Here is a 17,363-nt window from a genome sequence, read left to right as displayed (position 1 = left end):
GCTGGGGGGCCCACTGCGACGTTGCTGGCGGCTGGGGCTGGGGGCGGCTGGTCGGGCGCGGCGGCCGGGGCTGGCGATGGCGCTGCGGAGACGCCGGGGCCCAGGGCTGGGGTAGGCTGGTGGGGAGTGGCGGCTGGGGATGGCGCTGCGGAGACGGTGGGGCCCAGGACTGGGGTAGGCTGGTTGGGAGTGGCGGCTGGGGATGGCGCTGCGGAGACGCCGGGGCCCAGGACTGAGGGAGGCTGGTCGGGCGCGGCGGCTGGGGCTGGCGCTGCAGAGATGCTGGGGCCCGGGACTGAGGGTGGCTGGTTGGGCGCGGCGGCCGGGGCTGGCGCTGCGGAGACGCTGGGGCCCGGGACTGAGGGTGGCTGGTTGGGCGCGGCGGCCGGGGCTGGCGCTGCGGAGACGCTGGGGCCCGGGACTGAGGGTGGCTGGTTGGGCGCGGCGGCCGGGGCTGGCGCTGCGGAGACGCTGGGGCCCGGGACTGAGGGTGGCTGGTTGGGCGCGGCGGCCGGGGCTGGCGCTGCGGAGACGCTGGGGCCCGGGACTGAGGGTGGCTGGTTGGGCGCGGCGGCCGGGGCTGGCGCTGCGGAGACGCTGGGGCCCGGGACTGAGGGTGGCTGGTTGGGCGCGGCGGCCGGGGCTGGCGCTGCGGAGACGCTGGGGCCCGGGACTGAGGGTGGCTGGTTGGGCGCGGCGGCCGGGGCTGGCGCTGCGGAGACGCTGGGGCCCGGGACTGAGGGTGGCTGGTTGGGCGCGGCGGCCGGGGCTGGCGCTGCGGAGACGCTGGGGCCCGGGACTGAGGGTGGCTGGTTGGGCGCGGCGGCCGGGGCTGGCGCTGCGGAGACGCTGGGGCCCGGGACTGAGGGTGGCTGGTTGGGCGCGGCGGCCGGGGCTGGCGCTGCGGAGACGCTGGGGCCCGGGACTGAGGGTGGCTGGTTGGGCGCGGCGGCCGGGGCTGGCGCTGCGGAGACGCTGGGGCCCGGGACTGAGGGTGGCTGGTTGGGCGCGGCGGCCGGGGCTGGCGCTGCGGAGACGCTGGGGCCCGGGACTGAGGGTGGCTGGTTGGGCGCGGCGGCCGGGGCTGGCGCTGCGGAGACGCTGGGGCCCGGGACTGAGGGTGGCTGGTTGGGCGCGGCGGCCGGGGCTGGCGCTGCGGAGACGCTGGGGCCCGGGACTGAGGGTGGCTGGTTGGGCGCGGCGGCCGGGGCTGGCGCTGCGGAGACGCTGGGGCCCGGGACTGAGGGTGGCTGGTTGGGCGCGGCGGCCGGGGCTGGCGCTGCGGAGACGCTGGGGCCCGGGACTGAGGGTGGCTGGTTGGGCGCGGCGGCCGGGGCTGGCGCTGCGGAGACGCTGGGGCCCGGGACTGAGGGTGGCTGGTTGGGCGCGGCGGCCGGGGCTGGCGCTGCGGAGACGCTGGGGCCCGGGACTGAGGGTGGCTGGTTGGGCGCGGCGGCCGGGGCTGGCGCTGCGGAGACGCTGGGGCCCGGGACTGAGGGTGGCTGGTTGGGCGCGGCGGCCGGGGCTGGCGCTGCGGAGACGCTGGGGCCCGGGACTGAGGGTGGCTGGTTGGGCGCGGCGGCCGGGGCTGGCGCTGCGGAGACGCTGGGGCCCGGGACTGGGGTAGGCTGGTCGGGCGCGGCGGCCAGGGCTGGGGTGGGCGCTGCATCGCTGCCGGTGGCTGGGGCTGGGGGCGTCTGGTCGGGCGCGGCGTCTGGGGCGGGCGCCGCACCTGTGGAGACGCCGGGGCCCAGGGCCGGGGGCTGCAGACCGGACGCGATGTCTAAGACGGGCTCAGCAGCTGCGCTGGCGCCAATCGCTGGGGTCGAGGTTGCCTGATCGGGAGCGGCGACCGGGTCCTCTGTCGGCGCCAGAGGGTTTGCGAAGCTGACGGACAGCACTGCGCGGGCACAGTGGGACGACCAGTTCCCCTTGGTCCCCAGCTCCAGCTTGGCGTTCTGTCGGAGGTGACGGAGGAGCTCCCTCTTGTAGTACGTAGAGGTGGCTGTCGCTAGGTCCCCCGCCGCTTCTTCGATGAGCGGGCGGATGTACTCCAGGTCGCGCGGCTGAAGGGTGACGCCAGCCCGCTCGAGCGTCTCCCGGAAGAGGGCGACGGACTCGGCCAGTGGCGCGAACGCTGCCTTTGCATTGGTGCCCGCATTTCCGCCGGCTGCCTCGCGAGGTCGCCAAATGAGCATCAGGCATCTGCGCCGTGGTTGTAATGGGTGGGTGGGTCGAAAGGGTGGCTGGTTATTCGGCACCTGCTCTGCGGCGCATGCCGCTGCACCCCATCTGTGGCAACGTGTTCCAGACAGCTGTAAGCATTCCCGATCCAACCAGCACACACCACATGCAGACATGGGACCCTATCAAGCAAGGAAACCAGGCATCTGTCTGCCTACAAGATAAACCCACCCACATCCCACCCCCAACACACAGGAGACCCACCTGGCGAAAAATATCTGGTCGAATGGTTGCAGTGCCGCATCCGCGTCTGCCTGGCCAGCCTGCTTCCGCCGCTCAAACTCCTCCACCATGCGGATGGCGTGGAAGTTGGCGAAGAGGTCGCCGACGGTGCGCGACTCGGTGACGACGGCCACGACGTCGTTCACAGTCGGTCGAAGCGCATCCAACACGCACTGCTGCTGCTGCGCCTTCTTCTTCATCTCCTTCTTCATCGTCTCCTTCTTTGTCTTCTTCTTCGGAAGATCCCGGAAGCCGTTCCAGGTCGTCTTGACAGAGGTTGTTGCGTAGTCACCGAGCACCTACAGTTTGTGATAGCGCGGGCACACGGTGTCACTATGTGTGTCTGGGTGTCTCGATCAGTAGAGCCACGCATGCTTGGGGACACTACAGTGGCCCCCGGAGCCCCTTCTCCAAAGTGGCACACCAAGTCCTCACACACCTTCCCGTATCGGCCTTTCGTGCCCGCCTCGCCGGGCGCTGTCCGCCATTCATTCACCGTGGCGTCATTCTGCCACTGTTGTTCCCTCTTCTCCGCGTCGTCCAGCTTGTTGACCACGTCGAGTTGCACAGGGGGCGTCTGAGAGTCCTACGACACAGGGCGAGAAAACACGGGGTGGGATGTGTGTATTCGCCTATGAGTTGCAGATACCAACTTTAAGAATCACATCCTCACTCCGCCACAGCCATGCCTGTCGCACACCAATCAAATAAACCAACTCAGTCCACCCAACACAATCACCTGGCCCGCGGATGCAAGAGGTCTCGAAGTCGAGGGGGCATCATCCGCCGCCACGACATCCACGTCCATTGGGCAGAGGGTCTGTTGCGTGCCTTGGCCTGGATGCGCTGGCTCGCCGTTGTCACTGGGGTGGGGAAGTTTGGTGTGAGGGTGAGCAAGGTCCCATGGCCTGCATTGTCTCCCCTACAGCTTCAAGCCCATGCACATACCCAACTGCATGCATGCATGCCCGTCGACTCGACGACGCGCACCCCACGATCACAGCCATACCAAGGCTCCTCACCAGCCCCCAAAAGCGACATCCCCACACCTCAGAGGGGGGGCAGAGGCGGCCAGTGCCAGCCAATTTTGATGTATGCGGTGTTGGCGCTCCCCGGGCCGTGATTCCCTTCCCGCACAGCGCATCAGGCAGTCGCGGCGCCGGATCGCAGCCTCGGCCGTGGGCACCCAGTCCCGAGGCTGCAGCCGGTTGCCCAGCTTGGGCAGCTGTCTCGGCCTGGCCCCAGGCACCCTGTTGAAGGAGTGGATGCAAGGACAGTCTGCGGCTAGACCTCCATACCACAGCACAGGGGGGGTGGCTGATGGTGATAGCTGCGCGAGACACATCTGTACTGATGTCGACGCAACCCGGTCTACCCACTTCCATCCCATCCCAACTGCAAGATAAAAGTATCACACTCATGGCTGGCTGAGGCCGTCGCCCATGTCAGCCGGGGCACGAGGGTCGCTGTCGACTGGTGACCTAGGAGTCAAATGGGCCGGCCACCCCTGCCGAATGGAGTAAGAAGGGGTGTGGATGGTCTTCAACGAAAGAAAAATCCGGAAAATGCTCTCAACACGACGGGTAGCGCAAACCCTGAAGATGTCGACGCGGCCGGATCCCGTCCACCGAATTCCAGGGCAGCCCAACTCCGCGGTAGTCCTATATTACGACTTCCCAGCGTTCTCCGGGACTCACCGAGGCATTACAGTCGGATGGCATTGCGTCGAAGTGGGTTGTTGTGCGAGGGCGAGGCACTACGACGGTGTAGACGCGGGGCGTCGGTGTACCAGGGGTCGCCCTGGGGCCGAGAGAGGTAGCGATCACAGGGGCACTCTGCCCTTCGGTCTCAACGTACAAACGTCTTCACTCTGTCAATATGCAACGCAACCTACAGACTGTCGAGAGTAAGGCCGTTACAACGCAGGTCGGTGGGTATTTATCGCCAGGGGAGCAGGCGTCCTTCGGTCCAAGCTTGGCACGCGAGCAGGTCACATCACATGGAGAATGGTGCTGTGGGAAGGCAAGCAAGATATCCAAGACATAGGGTTGGAGTGGACTATGGAGCGATGGCATATCGTGGAGGGGTGGACCGAGGACAGCTCGTGCGCGCCTTATGTGATCCAGCATGAAACTTTCGATACCGCGGGTTTAAGCTCGAAATTCTCCGGAATCTCACGATATCGAACATTATATCAACCATTTCCCGAAAATTTGCCCGATGGGTAAGACTGAGCATTGAACATCAGCCCGCGCTGTGTATGTACACATTTCTTGGGTCCGTCTGCTATAAGCGCTGTGCTTCTCTGCATTCGCACTGGCGCCGCGACAAGGCCCATGACCCGGTGGATGGGGGATGTGTCGAGCAGGCTTGTTGACGAGCGGAAGATGGAAATCTTGCAGCTTCCGCTCTCGCAGCACTTCACCAACGCCCGCCTGGAGCAGGCATACCGGCAGTACATCGGCACCATCCAGCTCGGCAACGATGTGGCGATGACGCGACTCATGATGGTGCGGCGAGTGGGAGTGGGGAAGGCAGCGCAGAGAGTCCAGAGGCAGTGTCGGAGGCGTGACAGCATCCTCATGCGGGACCCTCTCGGGCTTATCAAGCCGTGGCAACCTACAAGACGCTGAAGGAGGCTCATGAAATGGACTGGATGACGATGTTGATGAGTGAGTCCAATGGGACCCATGGAGCCTGGAGTTGGGGAGGTGGGGCCTGTTGCTCCACCTCCCTGCAATTCTTGCTGCTGGCTGACAAGGTGCATGGGCAGCCCCACCCAGACCCTCCTGCATCCACCCCTCTTCTTAAACATCCTTTCAGTCTGCAACTTTGCTGTGCTGGGAGCTACCCTGCTGCTGCCCTCAGTCTGGCCGGGGTTGTGGCGGCGGTGGAGGGACGCCATCATGCCGCCCTTCCTCGTTTCGCACACGGTCGCCCTGCACATCTTCCTGTGAGATGGGTGGAGGCAGGGGAATAGAAATGTGTAGAGCATGCCCAGGAACTCTGGACCCCACAAGGCATCGCTCGTCCCGCCCAGCAAGGATGGCAGTGCAGGTACACACACTCAACGAGCGAGAGCTTGCTGGGCAGAGGCACCCTCTCCCGACTCATTGACCAGTGTGCAGCGTGGGGCGGCGTGAAAAGGGTTGCATGCGTGGGTTGGTGGGCATACAGCGATGAGGCTGCAGCGCCGGAGGCCATGTACTCTGGGGCAAATCATCCTGCCCTCAGCGCACTGGCCGCAGCATCCTGCATGGAGGACTCACCTGCGCGCATCTAAATCAGTGATGGACCCAGCCTCCCATACACTCCCTACCCTTCCCTCCCCCTGGCAGGGGCACCAATGCCTTGGTGTCGCAGGCACTGGTGTTTCAGAGGAGCCTCACCAGCAGGTTCATCCCGGCTCAGGCCATCGGTGGGTGCTCTCTGGGCCACGCCCGGGAGAGGTTTCATCGCTGCGCATTAGAGGGTCTGCATCCGTCCACTGGCACCCAAACCTTGGACGCGGGACCATCTTACCATTGCCCAGGGGTGCACACCTGGGCGCTTGTTGCAGGGGTCCACTTCCCAACCATTTCCCTTGATGGCTCGCAGGGTACATGGTGTTGGCCTCGTACAACTGGCACCAGGGCCATGTGGAGGTGGGCGGCCTCCTGACCTCAAGGGAACATCGGTCTCATGATTGCATCTCCTGCCTCTGCATGTTCCCACACAGAGCGCACAGACCCTCCTAGTTCACTCAATCCATGCCCTCTCCACGCAATGTGCCCCCATGTCACAGACGCTGGCGCTCTACACGCTGCACACTGTGCTGGGTTTGATCTTACCCTGCATCATCGTCTGGCAAGCAGAGTACAAGGCTCGGTACTCCTTCCTGCGAGAGGTGTGTAGTCTTGAAGGCTATGGGGGCGGAGTCACCACCCAGCAAGGATGGCAGCCACGGGCTTTGTCACCAGAATGTGCTCTGGCGGTGTTGACCAGCTGTGCCTCACCCTGGCATGTATATCACGCACTGGCCCTCCGAATTTGGCAAAGACCTATGAGGCATGTCTGCACCCCCCCCACACACCCCCACCCCACCCTCGTGTTGACCTCTGCATCCCGCTGCTCTCATTCAGTGCTCCCATTCAACCTTTGCCTTCCGCGACCACCTTCACAGGCTGCCAAAGCGCGGCCGATTAGACTGCCACCCCTCACACTCATGGCACGGTTGAGCTGCCTGTGGCTGCTCCCTGTCTTCATGCTCGAGGGCCTCACAGGACCCGCCCTCCGAATTTGGCAAAGACCTATGAGGCATGTCTGCACCCCCCCCACACACCCCCACCCCACCCTCGTGTTGACCTCTGCATCCCGCTGCTCTCATTCAGTGCTCCCATTCAACCTTTGCCTTCCGCGATCACCTTCACAGGCTGCCAAAGCGCGGCCGATCAGTCTGCCACCCCTCACACTCCTGGCACGGTTGAGCTGCCTGTGGCTGCTCCCTGTCTTCCTGCTCGAGAGCCTCACAGGACCCATGTTCATCTGTCGTTCCATGCTGAAGACGGGGTACTCATGGTGGGCCATCTATTCGCTCATGCTGGCCTGGTCTGGAGCAGTCGTCTTGTATAACTCCTACTTCTACATCCTGGCCTGAGCACCACTTGGGAGGGCTCGCCGGTGATCGCTACACGGCTCGCTCTTGCTCCCTTTCTCCTTTCGTCAACCTTACAGGCTCGTCATACGAACACACACACCCGGCTGCGTACGCTTGCTTCCCCGTGGGTACAGAAGATCCGATGGGCTGGTTTCAAGTGTACACAATAATTTGGATTCAGGATATGGACCCCTCCAGCACCAACGCTGCCCATCTAGACCAATCCATGCTGGGCCGCTGCTGGCTCGGCCCTGCACCTCATCCCTGGAGGACGCAGTTTGCGCAGTGCACTACCGGCCGCATGGCATCGCCTTTTGCCTCGAACTGCAGCACAGTGAGCGTGCCGGGCTGTCGCGCCCAGCGCACAGCTTCCGGCCGGGTCCCCAGGCAGGCATGCAGCAGCGCTTCCACCCCACCGGCGTCCAGGCACACCAGGGTAGGCCCGTCGTCAGTTGCCGCCAAAGACAGGATGCTGCCGGGAAGGTCGGCAGCGTCCTCCGACGCTTGCGGCGTCTGCCAGCTGGGCCCCTCCAGGCCGAGGGCCTGCGCCACGGCTGCCGCCGTCCTTTCTTGCTCGTCCGCGTCTGCGGCCCTGGCCAGGAGCACGAGCAGTCCAGAGGTGGTGGTGCTGATGCCTGCCAGGATGTTGTGGATGGGACCCTGGGCGAATGGAGAGGGGGAAGATGTATACAAAGGAGGTGCCGGGGTGAGGCTTGCGCCGCTGGAGCGAGGATGACATGGAGGAGGGCCTGGGGTCTAGCCTGCAGCCGAGCACAGACATTGTCCCAGGCCAGGGGCCCTTGTGCCACCCCTCATCTGACCGCCCACCTGGTTGAGGCAGACCACGGTGACGCTGTGGATGCCAGGCTGCTGGCCAAGTCCAATGTCCAGACAGGTGTATGCCGAGTTGGCCTTCAGGGTGGGAGTGGGGAGTGGGATGTCCAGGTGCCGATGCACCGTCGTGGGAGGCCAGGACTGGAATGCGAGGCGCGAGCAAGCACCAGGCACGAGCGAGCAAGGCTTATTGCATGCTGTTCATAGGGCCAGCACCTGTCCATCTCATGCAGGCCAGGGAAGGTTGCACACCTCCGTACAAGCCCCACCCCCCGGAGGACCAGTAAGCTTCGTCCTTCCCGCCTCCGCCCCGCCTCTGGCCCCCCACCTGGGGCAGGCTCCGGAATGCATCCTCCTCAAGCCCCAGCGCCGTGCTGATGAGTGCCTTGTTCATCCCCTGGTGCGCCACGAGGAGGACGGAGGGGGCGCCCTGCGCCGGACCCAGAGATCCCCGCAGCGCGCCGCCGGGGTCCAGCAGCGCCCGCCAGACGGACCGCGCGCGGCGCCAGAGGTCGCACACCGGCCGGCGCCCGTCCAGCTGGAAGGCCGCGGGCCGGTCCTTCCAGGCGGCGTAGGCCCCCGGGTCACGGGCAGCCGCCTCGGTCTTGAGCGCGCCCTCCCAGCTGTGCAGGTCCAGCTCGCGCAGGTCGTGCAAAGCATGCTTCGGGCCGGCGCGCTCGCCCCAGACGATGGCGGCCGTGTCGGCCGCGCGGCGCAGGGGGCTGTGCACCATGGCATGGAAGTGGGTGTCCCGCAGCTACGCAGAGATGATGCAGGGGAAGGGGGAAGGTTGGGGGAGCGTTGCCCTTGCCTGGCCTGCCACGTGGTGACGCTGGGGACCGGCACATCGTGATCGGGGACCGGCACATCGTGCCAGACGCCTGCGCAGCGAACTCGAACGGCATGGCAGGGCGTGGCGGGCTAAAGACTGGACAGCGGGTGCAGAATGTGCTTTCAGAGCATCAGGCAATCCGGAAGCACAAGGCATTCCGGAGCCACTGCCACCCACCCACCCACCCTGGCAGCTGCATCCTTGGCCTGCTCGATGCCCTTTGGCGTCAGGCACGCTGCATCCGTGCTCCCCTGCAGCCTTCCCTGCGCGTTCCAGGTGCTCTGGCCATGCCGCAGCAGGGTGAAACGCAGGGTGGCGGTGGGTGTCGGGGTCGCCCTGGAGGCCTCCATGATGGGGCGAGTCTCGGCCCTGACACCCTGGAGAGAGATTTTCCTCGTCAGTCTCTTCGAGCCAACTCCGATCTAATTTGTCAGCAGCGCGATGCCACTGCGTGTCGTCCGGATCACCCACACGTCGTTGCGCGCAGACAACACCGGCATGGCCCACCCTCCCGGAATCAGTTACTGATCCAATCCGATTACCAGGTGACAATCTTTTCGCAAACTAGCTAGGGGATTGAGCGGCGCCATGCCGTGCTTTGGGGGCAACAAAATTGTAGTGGGCTGCGGGGTGCGGTGGGGCACATGATTCAGCACCGAGCAGGTGCGGCTGGCAGCGCACCGGCTCCATGCAGTCCACCTGCCTGGGCACCCGGATCACATGGGGAGCCTGGCATACATGGCCTCCAGGGCCGGGGCATAGGCTTCCCTCAGCTGCGGCCGCTTCAGCTTGAAGGTGGGGGTCATGGTCCCAGTCTCCACGGAGAAGGGCACGGGAGTGAGCACGATGTCGGCCACCTGCTCGAAGCCCTTGAGCTTCGCCACCCGCGCCTCCTCGGACAGCGACTTCTGGATCATGGCCTTCACCTGCTCGTCCTCGCACAGCTGCACGTGGTTTGGGGATGGGTGATTTGGAGTGTTGCACGAGAGATGGGGCGCGGGGGCGGGGGGGGGCTGGTGATCCTTCTGGATGAGAAGGGACGCAGGGAGTGGCATGCAGCACACTGGATTGAAGCCAGACGACGGGGAGGGATGGAGCGTGCTGTGGCAATCGCAAGCTTGCTCGCTCCCTTGCTCCCTGCATCCGGTGCCCGGCCCTCGCCTCAACCCCTTTCCCCTTCACTCTTCACCCACACTCAACCACACACACACACCGTGGCGAGGTCCTGGGGCAGTCCGCGCTGCTTGGCCCAGGGCAGGAGCACCTCTGGGTCCGGCACCACCACGCCCACGATGCAGGAGCGCAGGCTGTCGCCGTGAACGAATACCTGGGCGACGTAGGGGGAGCGTACGTAGATGTTCTCGATCTTCTCCGGCGCCACGTACTCCCCCTGGGACAGCTTGAAGATGTTCTTCTTGCGGTCGATGATCTTCAGGCGCTCGCCGGGGAGCCAGGTGCCGATGTCGCCGGTGTGCAGCCACCCCTCCTCGTCGATCGTCTCCCGAGTGTTCTCCGGGTCCTTGTAGTACTCCTTGAAGCGCAGTGGGCCGCGCACGCAGATCTCGCCGCGCGGGCGCGGCAGGTCTGCGTTGGTGTAGCCCATCTCGGGGACGTCGGCCAGCTTGACCTCGCAGGCGGGGGTGGGGATGCCCACGTGCCCGATCACAGGGTCGCCGGGGATGGAGATGGTGGCCCCCGACGTCGTCTCTGCGCATGAACGGGGGTGTACACAGGGGAATCATGATGGGGTGGGTGTGTCTGTGAAGGTCTTGAATCCCAGGAATTGCCAGGGCAAACAGGAGGGGGGGGGAGGTTCTGCGCAAAGCTGTAGGACCCAGCGCCCCGCGCGTCCATCCCTGGCCATGGAATCACCCCGCCATCTCAGCCTGGCCCCCCCAAGCCAGCGACACCGCGTACCTGTCATGCCGTAGCCCTCGATGACCACGCAGTCAAAGACGATGCGCATGAACTCGAAGACCTCTGGGGAGAGGGCGGAGGCGCCGCTCACCATCATCCTCACCTCGCCTGCGGGGCGGGAGGGGGAGCGTGTGAGGGCGGGCCAGCACATGCAGATGCAGCCCTGTTTGCATCCGAGGCCCAGCCACGGGGCTGGCCGGGCAACAGAGGCCCCGATTCCCACTGGTCCTGGGATTTTCACGCAGTGCTTCCATACTGAATGGCTGTTCGCACCCGCCCCTTTTGAGCCCCACCACACACCAAAGCTCGAACCCTCTCACCTCCCACCGCCTGCTTGATCTTGTTGAAGACCAGGCGGTTCCAGAACCCCGCCCAGGGCCCCCCGGTCATGTCCCCCGCCGCCATGTGCCGCTTTTTGTAGGCGTATGCGGTCTCGAACAGCCTGCGCTTCACCGGGCTGCTGGCCGCCACCTGGGCCATGATCCGGTCGTAGATGCGGTTCCACAGCCGCGGGACGGAGGGGAAGTAGGTGGGGCGCAGGGCCTGGATGTCCTCCAGCAGCGTCAGCACGTCGCCGCGGAAGAAGCCGATGGCGCCGCCGCGGTGGGTGACGCTCATGTAGGTCACGCGCTCGAAGATGTGGGCCAGGGGCAGGTAGGAGATGTGGCGCTCCGTGGCGTCGATGGTGGCGAGGACGGCGGTGGACCTGATCTGCCCCGCGATGCTGGCCACGATGTTGGCGTGCGTGAGCACCACACCCTTGGGCATGCCCGTGGTGCCGCTGGTGTAGTTGATCAGCGCGGTGTCAGCCGGGCTGGGCGGCACGTGCGGTGAGGGGTGCTTCATGCCCAGCGCGCGCAGCCGGTCCAGCGACACCAGGCGCGCGGCGGAGCCGGGGGGCGTGGCGGGCATGCGGAAGCCGGCGGGCGCGGCGTACACCACTACCACGGCGACGGTGGGGGAGGCCGGCAGCGTCTCCAGCAGCGCGGGCAAGGTGGCCGCGGAGCAGGCCACCGCCGCCAGCTCGGCGTGGTTGTTGACGAACTGGACCACGTCGGCTCCCAGGGTGTCGTACAGCGGCACGCTGACGCAGGCGTAGGCGTGCAGCGCGGCGTCCACCAGCACCCAGTCCGCGCAGTTGGTGCTGAAGAGGCCCACATTGGAGCCGGGGCGGACGCCCAGGTGCGCCAGCCCAGACCCGATCTGGGTGCGGGCCTCGCCCACCTGGCTGTACGACAGCCAGGCGTAGGGGCCGGGGGCGCCCCGCGCGTCCACGCTGCGGGTGCCCAGGTACGGGCTCTGTGTGTGGCGAGGGGGAAGGGGGGAGTATGAGAGGGGAGCGGGGTGGGAAGCGGCGAGGGTTTGCGCCAGGCAGGCACACGGAGTGCAGGCATGGGCGCGCATCAAACCCAGCGCACAGCTGGTCGCGTGTATCGAGAGTGCAATCACATCACTCCAAAGGCAGGCTGGCCTGGGATGCCACAGAGGATCCCACGCACATCTGGGTACTTGACCACGCTGTGCTCCAGCAGGTCGTAGCAGGTCCTCACGTGGCTCTCCTCGCCATCGAAGGAGTCGATCAGGGCTTCGGGAAAGTTCGCATTCCTGGAAGGGAGGAGGGAAAGTGGGGTACCTCGATCCCTGGGACCCTGCAGCTTCACAGCACAGGCGCGCAGGAGGCCCGCTGCCGCTGTGTCGGGAGGGCACGGCAACCAACCCAGGGCTCACCTGCGGACCGTCCAGGGGCCGGGTGCGTTGAGCTTCTCAGGAAGTACCACGCACTGCGCATCCAGGGGAGGGAAGGTAGACATGTCCAGGGCGAGGGTGGGAGACGTGGTCAGGGTTGCCTGCTCACTGGTCGCCTCGTGCCCGGGGGGCAGGTGCCCAGCCAGGACCCTGATACGATTGTTGGAATGCTGCATTGGAAAAGTCTCTTCACAAGTATATTTAAACAGTGCACGAAGTCGATGGAGGAGGTCTTTCTAAATGGTGTTTCATAAACTGCACCGGGGATGCTGACGGGGTTTCGGAGATTACTTCTCGCGCGCGGGGCTGCGCACGCATCTTCAGCACGACCATGGCATGTCTAAACTTCGATGTGCAGACCTGGCCACCTCCTGTATGTTGTCACGAGGCTATGCATGCCCTCAGACCGGTTCTTGCAATGAGAAGGATGAAGTATACAATGGCAACCCAGCCTGAGATCAACCATTGCAGAAAGGGCGGCACGTCAACCAGGCATGAAGGGAAGTAGTAGATAGCCGTTCAAGGTCCAGGCCTTTCAGACAGCCTCCGGCCTTTGGGTCATCGGAGTGGTAGTCTCAAGACACTCTCAGGCAGGCGCGCGGGCATACATGTCTGCAATGGCGCCGGAGAAGGCGGCCCTGAGCTGGGGCCGCTTGGGTTTGAAGGTCGGGGTCATCGTCCCGGCCTCCACCGAGAAGGGGTTTGGCGTCAGGGTGATGTCCACCACCTGCTCGAATCCGTTTAGTTTGGCGGCGCGACCCTCCTCCAGCATGCTCTGCAGGATCAGGGCCTTCACCCGCTCCTCCTTACACAACTGCAGGTCATGGTGGGAAGCTGGCCAGAGGGGTGACACACCTGCAGCTGCCCCACTCCTCCTGACGTCACCAGGCACTCGCAACCACACGCAGCACAGTGGGGCTCCAGACATGCGCCAGGACGCCCGGCAGTCGTGCCCAGTGAGTGAAAGCCATTCATCAGCATTCCCCACCCCGGACGGCCAGCCACCCACCTGGCCCAGGTCTGGCTCGAGCCCATTGCTCTCGGCCCAGGGCAGGAGGGCCTCCTGGTCGGGCACCACCACGCCCACGATGCGCGAGCGCAGGGCGTCGCCGTGGACGAAGACCTGGGCGACGTAGGGGGAGTGGGTGTACAGGCCCTCGATCTTCTCCGGCGCCACGTACTCTCCCTGGGACAGCTTGAAGATGTTCTTCTTGCGGTCGATGACCTTCAGGCGCTCGCCGGGGAGCCAGGTGCCGATGTCGCCGGTGTGCAGCCACCCCTGCGCGTCGATCGTCTCCCGCGTGGTCTCCGGGTCCTTGTAGTACTCCTTGAACACGATGTTGCCGCGCACGCAGATCTCGCCGCGGGGATCAGGCAGGTCCGCGCTGGTGTAGCCCAGCTCGGGCACGTCGGCCAGCCGAATCTCGCAGGATGGCAGGGGGGGACCCACGTGTCCCACCACCGGGTCGCCGGGGGTGGTGACCGTGGCGGCGGCCGTGGTCTCTGCCAGGAGTTAGCAAGGATGTGAGGGAGAGGGCGGGGTGGTGGGGATGAGAGGGAGGGGTACAGTGTGATTCACCTCATCTTCAGGTGGGGAAAGCACCATGCGATGCCTGGCCCGGAGAGCATGGAGTCGCTCAAAACCTTGCCAGAGGAAGAGCCCTCCCAAAACACAAGGGTCTCCCCTCCACCACCTGTCACCTTCCAGCCCATCTAAAAACCCTGACCTGTGGTGCCGTAGCCCTCGACCACCACGCAGTCGAACACGACGCGCAGGAACTCGAAGACATCTTGGGAGAGCGCGGCGGCCCCGCTGATCATGACCTTGACCTCGCCTGGAGGGGGTTGAGGAGGTGCAGAGTGCATTGGATGGCAGCTCTGTGGGAAGGCTTCCGCAAGGCTGGGGGCGGTCTCCATGAGGAACCCAGGACTGCCGCTGCAGCATTGATCAAATTTGGGGGGGGCATTGAATGCTCCCCCCCAGACTCCTAACCCCAGCAGTCCCAACCACAGCCACCTCCTCCCACCTCCGACCACGGCCTTGATCTTGTTGAAGACCAGGCGATTCAAGAAGGGCGCCCACCGCCCGCCGGTCATGTCCCCCTCCGCCATGCGCCGCCGCTTGTACCCGTAGGCCGCCCAGAAGATGGCCCTCTTGACCGCGCTGCTGGCCGCCACCTGGGCCATGATCCGGTCGTAGATGCGGTTCCACAGGCGCGGGACGGAGGGGAAGTAGGTGGGGCGCAGGGCCTGGATGTCGTCCAGCAGCGTCAGCACGTCGCCGCGGAAGAAGCCCAGGCCCCCGCCCAGGTAGGTGCACATCGCGTAGGTCATGCGCTCATAGATGTGCGCCAGGGGGAGGTAGGACACGTGGCGCTCCATGGCCTGGCCTGGCAGGTGGGGGGAGAGGGGGAGGGGGTGATGTGCGAGTTGCCTGGGGGAAGCAGGGGGGGGACTACGCGAGGCCGGGGATGGTGAAGCCATGCTGCACAATCCCCACGGGAGGGGCTTGGGGAGCAAGCACCCCCCGACAAGGAAACGAGCATACAGACCCGGAGCAATGCGGTTCAGTCCACCTTGTTCCCCTTCCCCATCTTCCACTCGCCCCCGATTCTCCAACAACACCCGCCCAAAACAGCAAAGCCACGCACTGGCGACGAGGAGAGGAAGGGCGGCGCAGACGCTGGCCGCCACCTGGCTGATCATGTTGGCGTGGGTGATGACCACGCCCTTGGGCCGCCCCGTGGTGCCGCTGGTGTAGCTGATGAGCGCGGTGTCGGCCGGGGCCGGGGGCTCGGGGGGCCTCGGGTGGGCGCGCCCCGCCCCCCGCACCTCCTCCAGCGAGACGACGCGGGCGTGTGACCCCGGGGGGGGTGCCGGCGGCGAGAAGCCGGGCGGCTGGGCGTAGACCACCACCAGTCGGACGGTGGGGGAGGCCGGCAGCGTCTCCAGAAGTGCGGGGAGGACGGCGGCGGAGCAGGCCACCGCCGCCAGCTCGGCGTGGCCCAGGATGTAGGCCACCACGTCCGCGCCCAGGGTGTCGTACAGCGGCACGCCGACGCACGCGTGCGCATGCAGCGCGGCGTCGACCAGCACCCACTCCGCGCAGTTGGCGCTGTAGAGGCCCACCGCCGCGCCGCGGGTCACGCCCAGGTGGCGCAGCCCCGCCCCGATCTCCAGCCGCGCCTGGCCCACGCCGGCGTAGGTCTGCCAGGTGTAGGCGCCGGGGGTGCCCTGCGCGTCCACGCTCCGGGTGCCCAAGTAGTCCCTCTGCGGGGCGGGAGGGGGGTGTGAGAGCGGGAAGGGGTGGGATCGGACGGAGCCGGTGGTCGGAGCGCACACACATCCCCACAAGCGCAGCTGCGAGGGGCAGCCGGTGGTGCAGGGAAGCACCGAGGCAAGCAGTGGACCCCCTGCACGCAGCAGTGATCGCAGCACGTGACCTTAATCAAGAGTCTCAGGCCCCTCCACGACGGCCCCCCTCCTAAGCATGCCCGCACCTGGCCATACTTGGCGATACTCAGCTCCAGGAGCTCATACGCCGTCTTGACGTGGCCGTCTGGGTCGGGAAGGGAATCTACCAGCGTATCAGGGTGCCGGGCATTCCTGCATGATGGGTGGTCGCGGGGGGAGGGGGCCGATTACGGGAGGAGGTTCCGGTGATTTAGGGTTTTGGCAACCTACCAATTACCCAATCATGCTCATGATCACCTGCGCACGGCGCCCGTACCGGGCGAGTCTGATTCCTGTGTCAGGACGATGCACTGCTGGTCCAGTGGTGGGTACAGAGACAGGTCCAGCTGGGCTGGGTTGAACTTTGTGTGCCGGGGGGTGGGGGCGACATGGGGCTCCGTGTCACCCATTCTGCCAGGAATTCACAGCGATCTGGATGATGTTTTTGTGGCTTCTAATGTAATACCCAGTGATTGAACGAAGCGAGACGCGCACGAGTGTCGCATCAATCAGCCATGACGGTCCGTCAAGAACTGCACTTTTATGATTTCGTGGATTTGTGATAGCTGCTCTGACAGAAGCGCTCCATGGCTGGGGAGGAAAGGATGGACCAAGCCAGCCAAGCCTTTGCGCTGTCTCGGTCATTCGACGTGGAGGTCGCACGAGATTAATAAGCACTTCTGAGACCAGCTCTGAGTCGCCAGTCTTACCCCCTGACCGTGCATCACTGATTGACACAGAGCGCCTGCGCCGCACCTGGACGATCCCCCCTGGGAGCAGGATGCCGGGCTTCAAGCTGCCCGCCATCGACCAGAATGACGAGGACTGGGGCCCCACCACCGTGCCGGAGGCATTCCGCGATGTCCCATTCATGCCATACAGCAAGGGCGACCGCCTGGGCCGCATCGCCGACTTCAGCCAGCAGGCCAGCCAGCGTGGATACCAGGGTGCGACTTTGCCCGGACAGGGGAGGAAGATGGGGGGCGCTTACCTGTGGGTTGAAGCCATGCATTTGGCTCACACTCTTACCCCTCCATGCCTGGCCCAGGGCGGTACCGTGACCGCGAAATTCTGCCGGGCATGGCGGTCTTCAACTTCGAGAAGGGCGAGGAGGTGGGGGCGCTGGATTTGGGGAAGTATGTGATCGAGTCATTCTATAGTGTAGCATGGGCAACATGGATCGTATATGCAGCGGGCCATGGGCTCTCTGGATCCATCGCCTGGTTCCAGAAAAGAAACATAGCGGCTTCACATGGGAACAGCAGCGCTTGCTCAGCAGTCACAGCATCTCCCCTCCCTCACCCCCTCTGCGTGCCCCTCCAATCCCTGCCACACAGGACGAGGCCTTCGAGCTGGTGGACACGCGTGTGGTGCGCAAGCCCCCCGGCGGCCAGCGCGGCCGCGGCGGCCGCGGCGGCTGGGGCCAGGGCCGCGGCGACGGCGGCCGCCCCACGGACAGCGCGGGGCGCGGCGCGTTGG

General features: G+C 65.4%; 6 protein-coding genes across 6 annotated transcripts in view; 2 read left to right on the top strand and 4 right to left on the bottom strand.

The window, feature by feature from the left end:
* Positions 1-1,794: 1,794 nt before the first annotated feature.
* F751_2013 (hypothetical protein) lies at positions 1,795-3,274 on the bottom strand (the record flags this gene model as incomplete). Its single annotated transcript, XM_011399720.1, has 5 exons — positions 1,795-1,859; positions 1,973-2,205; positions 2,449-2,639; positions 2,906-3,052; positions 3,206-3,274. 5 exons carry the CDS (start codon positions 3,272-3,274, stop codon positions 1,795-1,797), a joined length of 705 nt encoding a protein of 234 aa, XP_011398022.1.
* A 1,854-nt stretch (positions 3,275-5,128) lies between these two features.
* Positions 5,129-7,102, top strand: F751_2012 (hypothetical protein; the record flags this gene model as incomplete). The annotated part of the gene is made up of 6 exons (XM_011399719.1): positions 5,129-5,138; positions 5,290-5,419; positions 5,805-5,884; positions 6,064-6,110; positions 6,251-6,352; positions 6,878-7,102. 6 exons carry the CDS (start codon positions 5,129-5,131, stop codon positions 7,100-7,102), a joined length of 594 nt encoding a protein of 197 aa, XP_011398021.1.
* A 258-nt stretch (positions 7,103-7,360) lies between these two features.
* F751_2011 (Alpha-ribazole phosphatase) lies at positions 7,361-9,118 on the bottom strand (the record flags this gene model as incomplete). Its single annotated transcript, XM_011399718.1, has 4 exons — positions 7,361-7,762; positions 7,931-8,014; positions 8,265-8,693; positions 8,954-9,118. The coding sequence occupies 4 exons, from the start codon at positions 9,116-9,118 to the stop codon at positions 7,361-7,363; spliced, it is 1,080 nt and encodes a 359-aa protein (XP_011398020.1).
* A 366-nt stretch (positions 9,119-9,484) lies between these two features.
* F751_2010 (Long chain acyl-CoA synthetase 7, peroxisomal) lies at positions 9,485-12,496 on the bottom strand (the record flags this gene model as incomplete). The annotated part of the gene is made up of 6 exons (XM_011399717.1): positions 9,485-9,712; positions 9,982-10,475; positions 10,686-10,793; positions 11,006-11,984; positions 12,185-12,290; positions 12,414-12,496. 6 exons carry the CDS (start codon positions 12,494-12,496, stop codon positions 9,485-9,487), a joined length of 1,998 nt encoding a protein of 665 aa, XP_011398019.1.
* A 521-nt stretch (positions 12,497-13,017) lies between these two features.
* F751_2009 (Long chain acyl-CoA synthetase 7, peroxisomal) lies at positions 13,018-16,294 on the bottom strand (the record flags this gene model as incomplete). Its single annotated transcript, XM_011399716.1, has 8 exons — positions 13,018-13,245; positions 13,441-13,934; positions 14,159-14,266; positions 14,459-14,821; positions 15,083-15,192; positions 15,295-15,701; positions 15,932-16,037; positions 16,143-16,294. The coding sequence occupies 8 exons, from the start codon at positions 16,292-16,294 to the stop codon at positions 13,018-13,020; spliced, it is 1,968 nt and encodes a 655-aa protein (XP_011398018.1).
* A 371-nt stretch (positions 16,295-16,665) lies between these two features.
* Positions 16,666-17,363, top strand: part of F751_2008 (Eukaryotic translation initiation factor 3 subunit D) — a gene marked incomplete at both ends in the record, with an annotated part of 3,225 nt that continues 2,527 nt past the window's right edge. Inside the window, 3 exons of the mRNA XM_011399715.1 lie at positions 16,666-16,831; positions 16,933-16,997; positions 17,222-17,254. Of these exons, the coding sequence (XP_011398017.1) occupies positions 16,666-16,831; positions 16,933-16,997; positions 17,222-17,254 (264 nt within the window). The remainder of the gene's footprint in view (positions 16,832-16,932; positions 16,998-17,221; positions 17,255-17,363) is intronic.

Source organism: Auxenochlorella protothecoides, assembly GCF_000733215.1.
Source record: "Auxenochlorella protothecoides strain 0710 unplaced genomic scaffold scaffold18, whole genome shotgun sequence".
Taxonomy (NCBI): Eukaryota; Viridiplantae; Chlorophyta; class Trebouxiophyceae; order Chlorellales; family Chlorellaceae; genus Auxenochlorella; species Auxenochlorella protothecoides.
The sequence above is the reverse complement of the archived record's forward strand: the minus strand, read 5'-3'. Positions and strand labels throughout refer to the sequence as shown.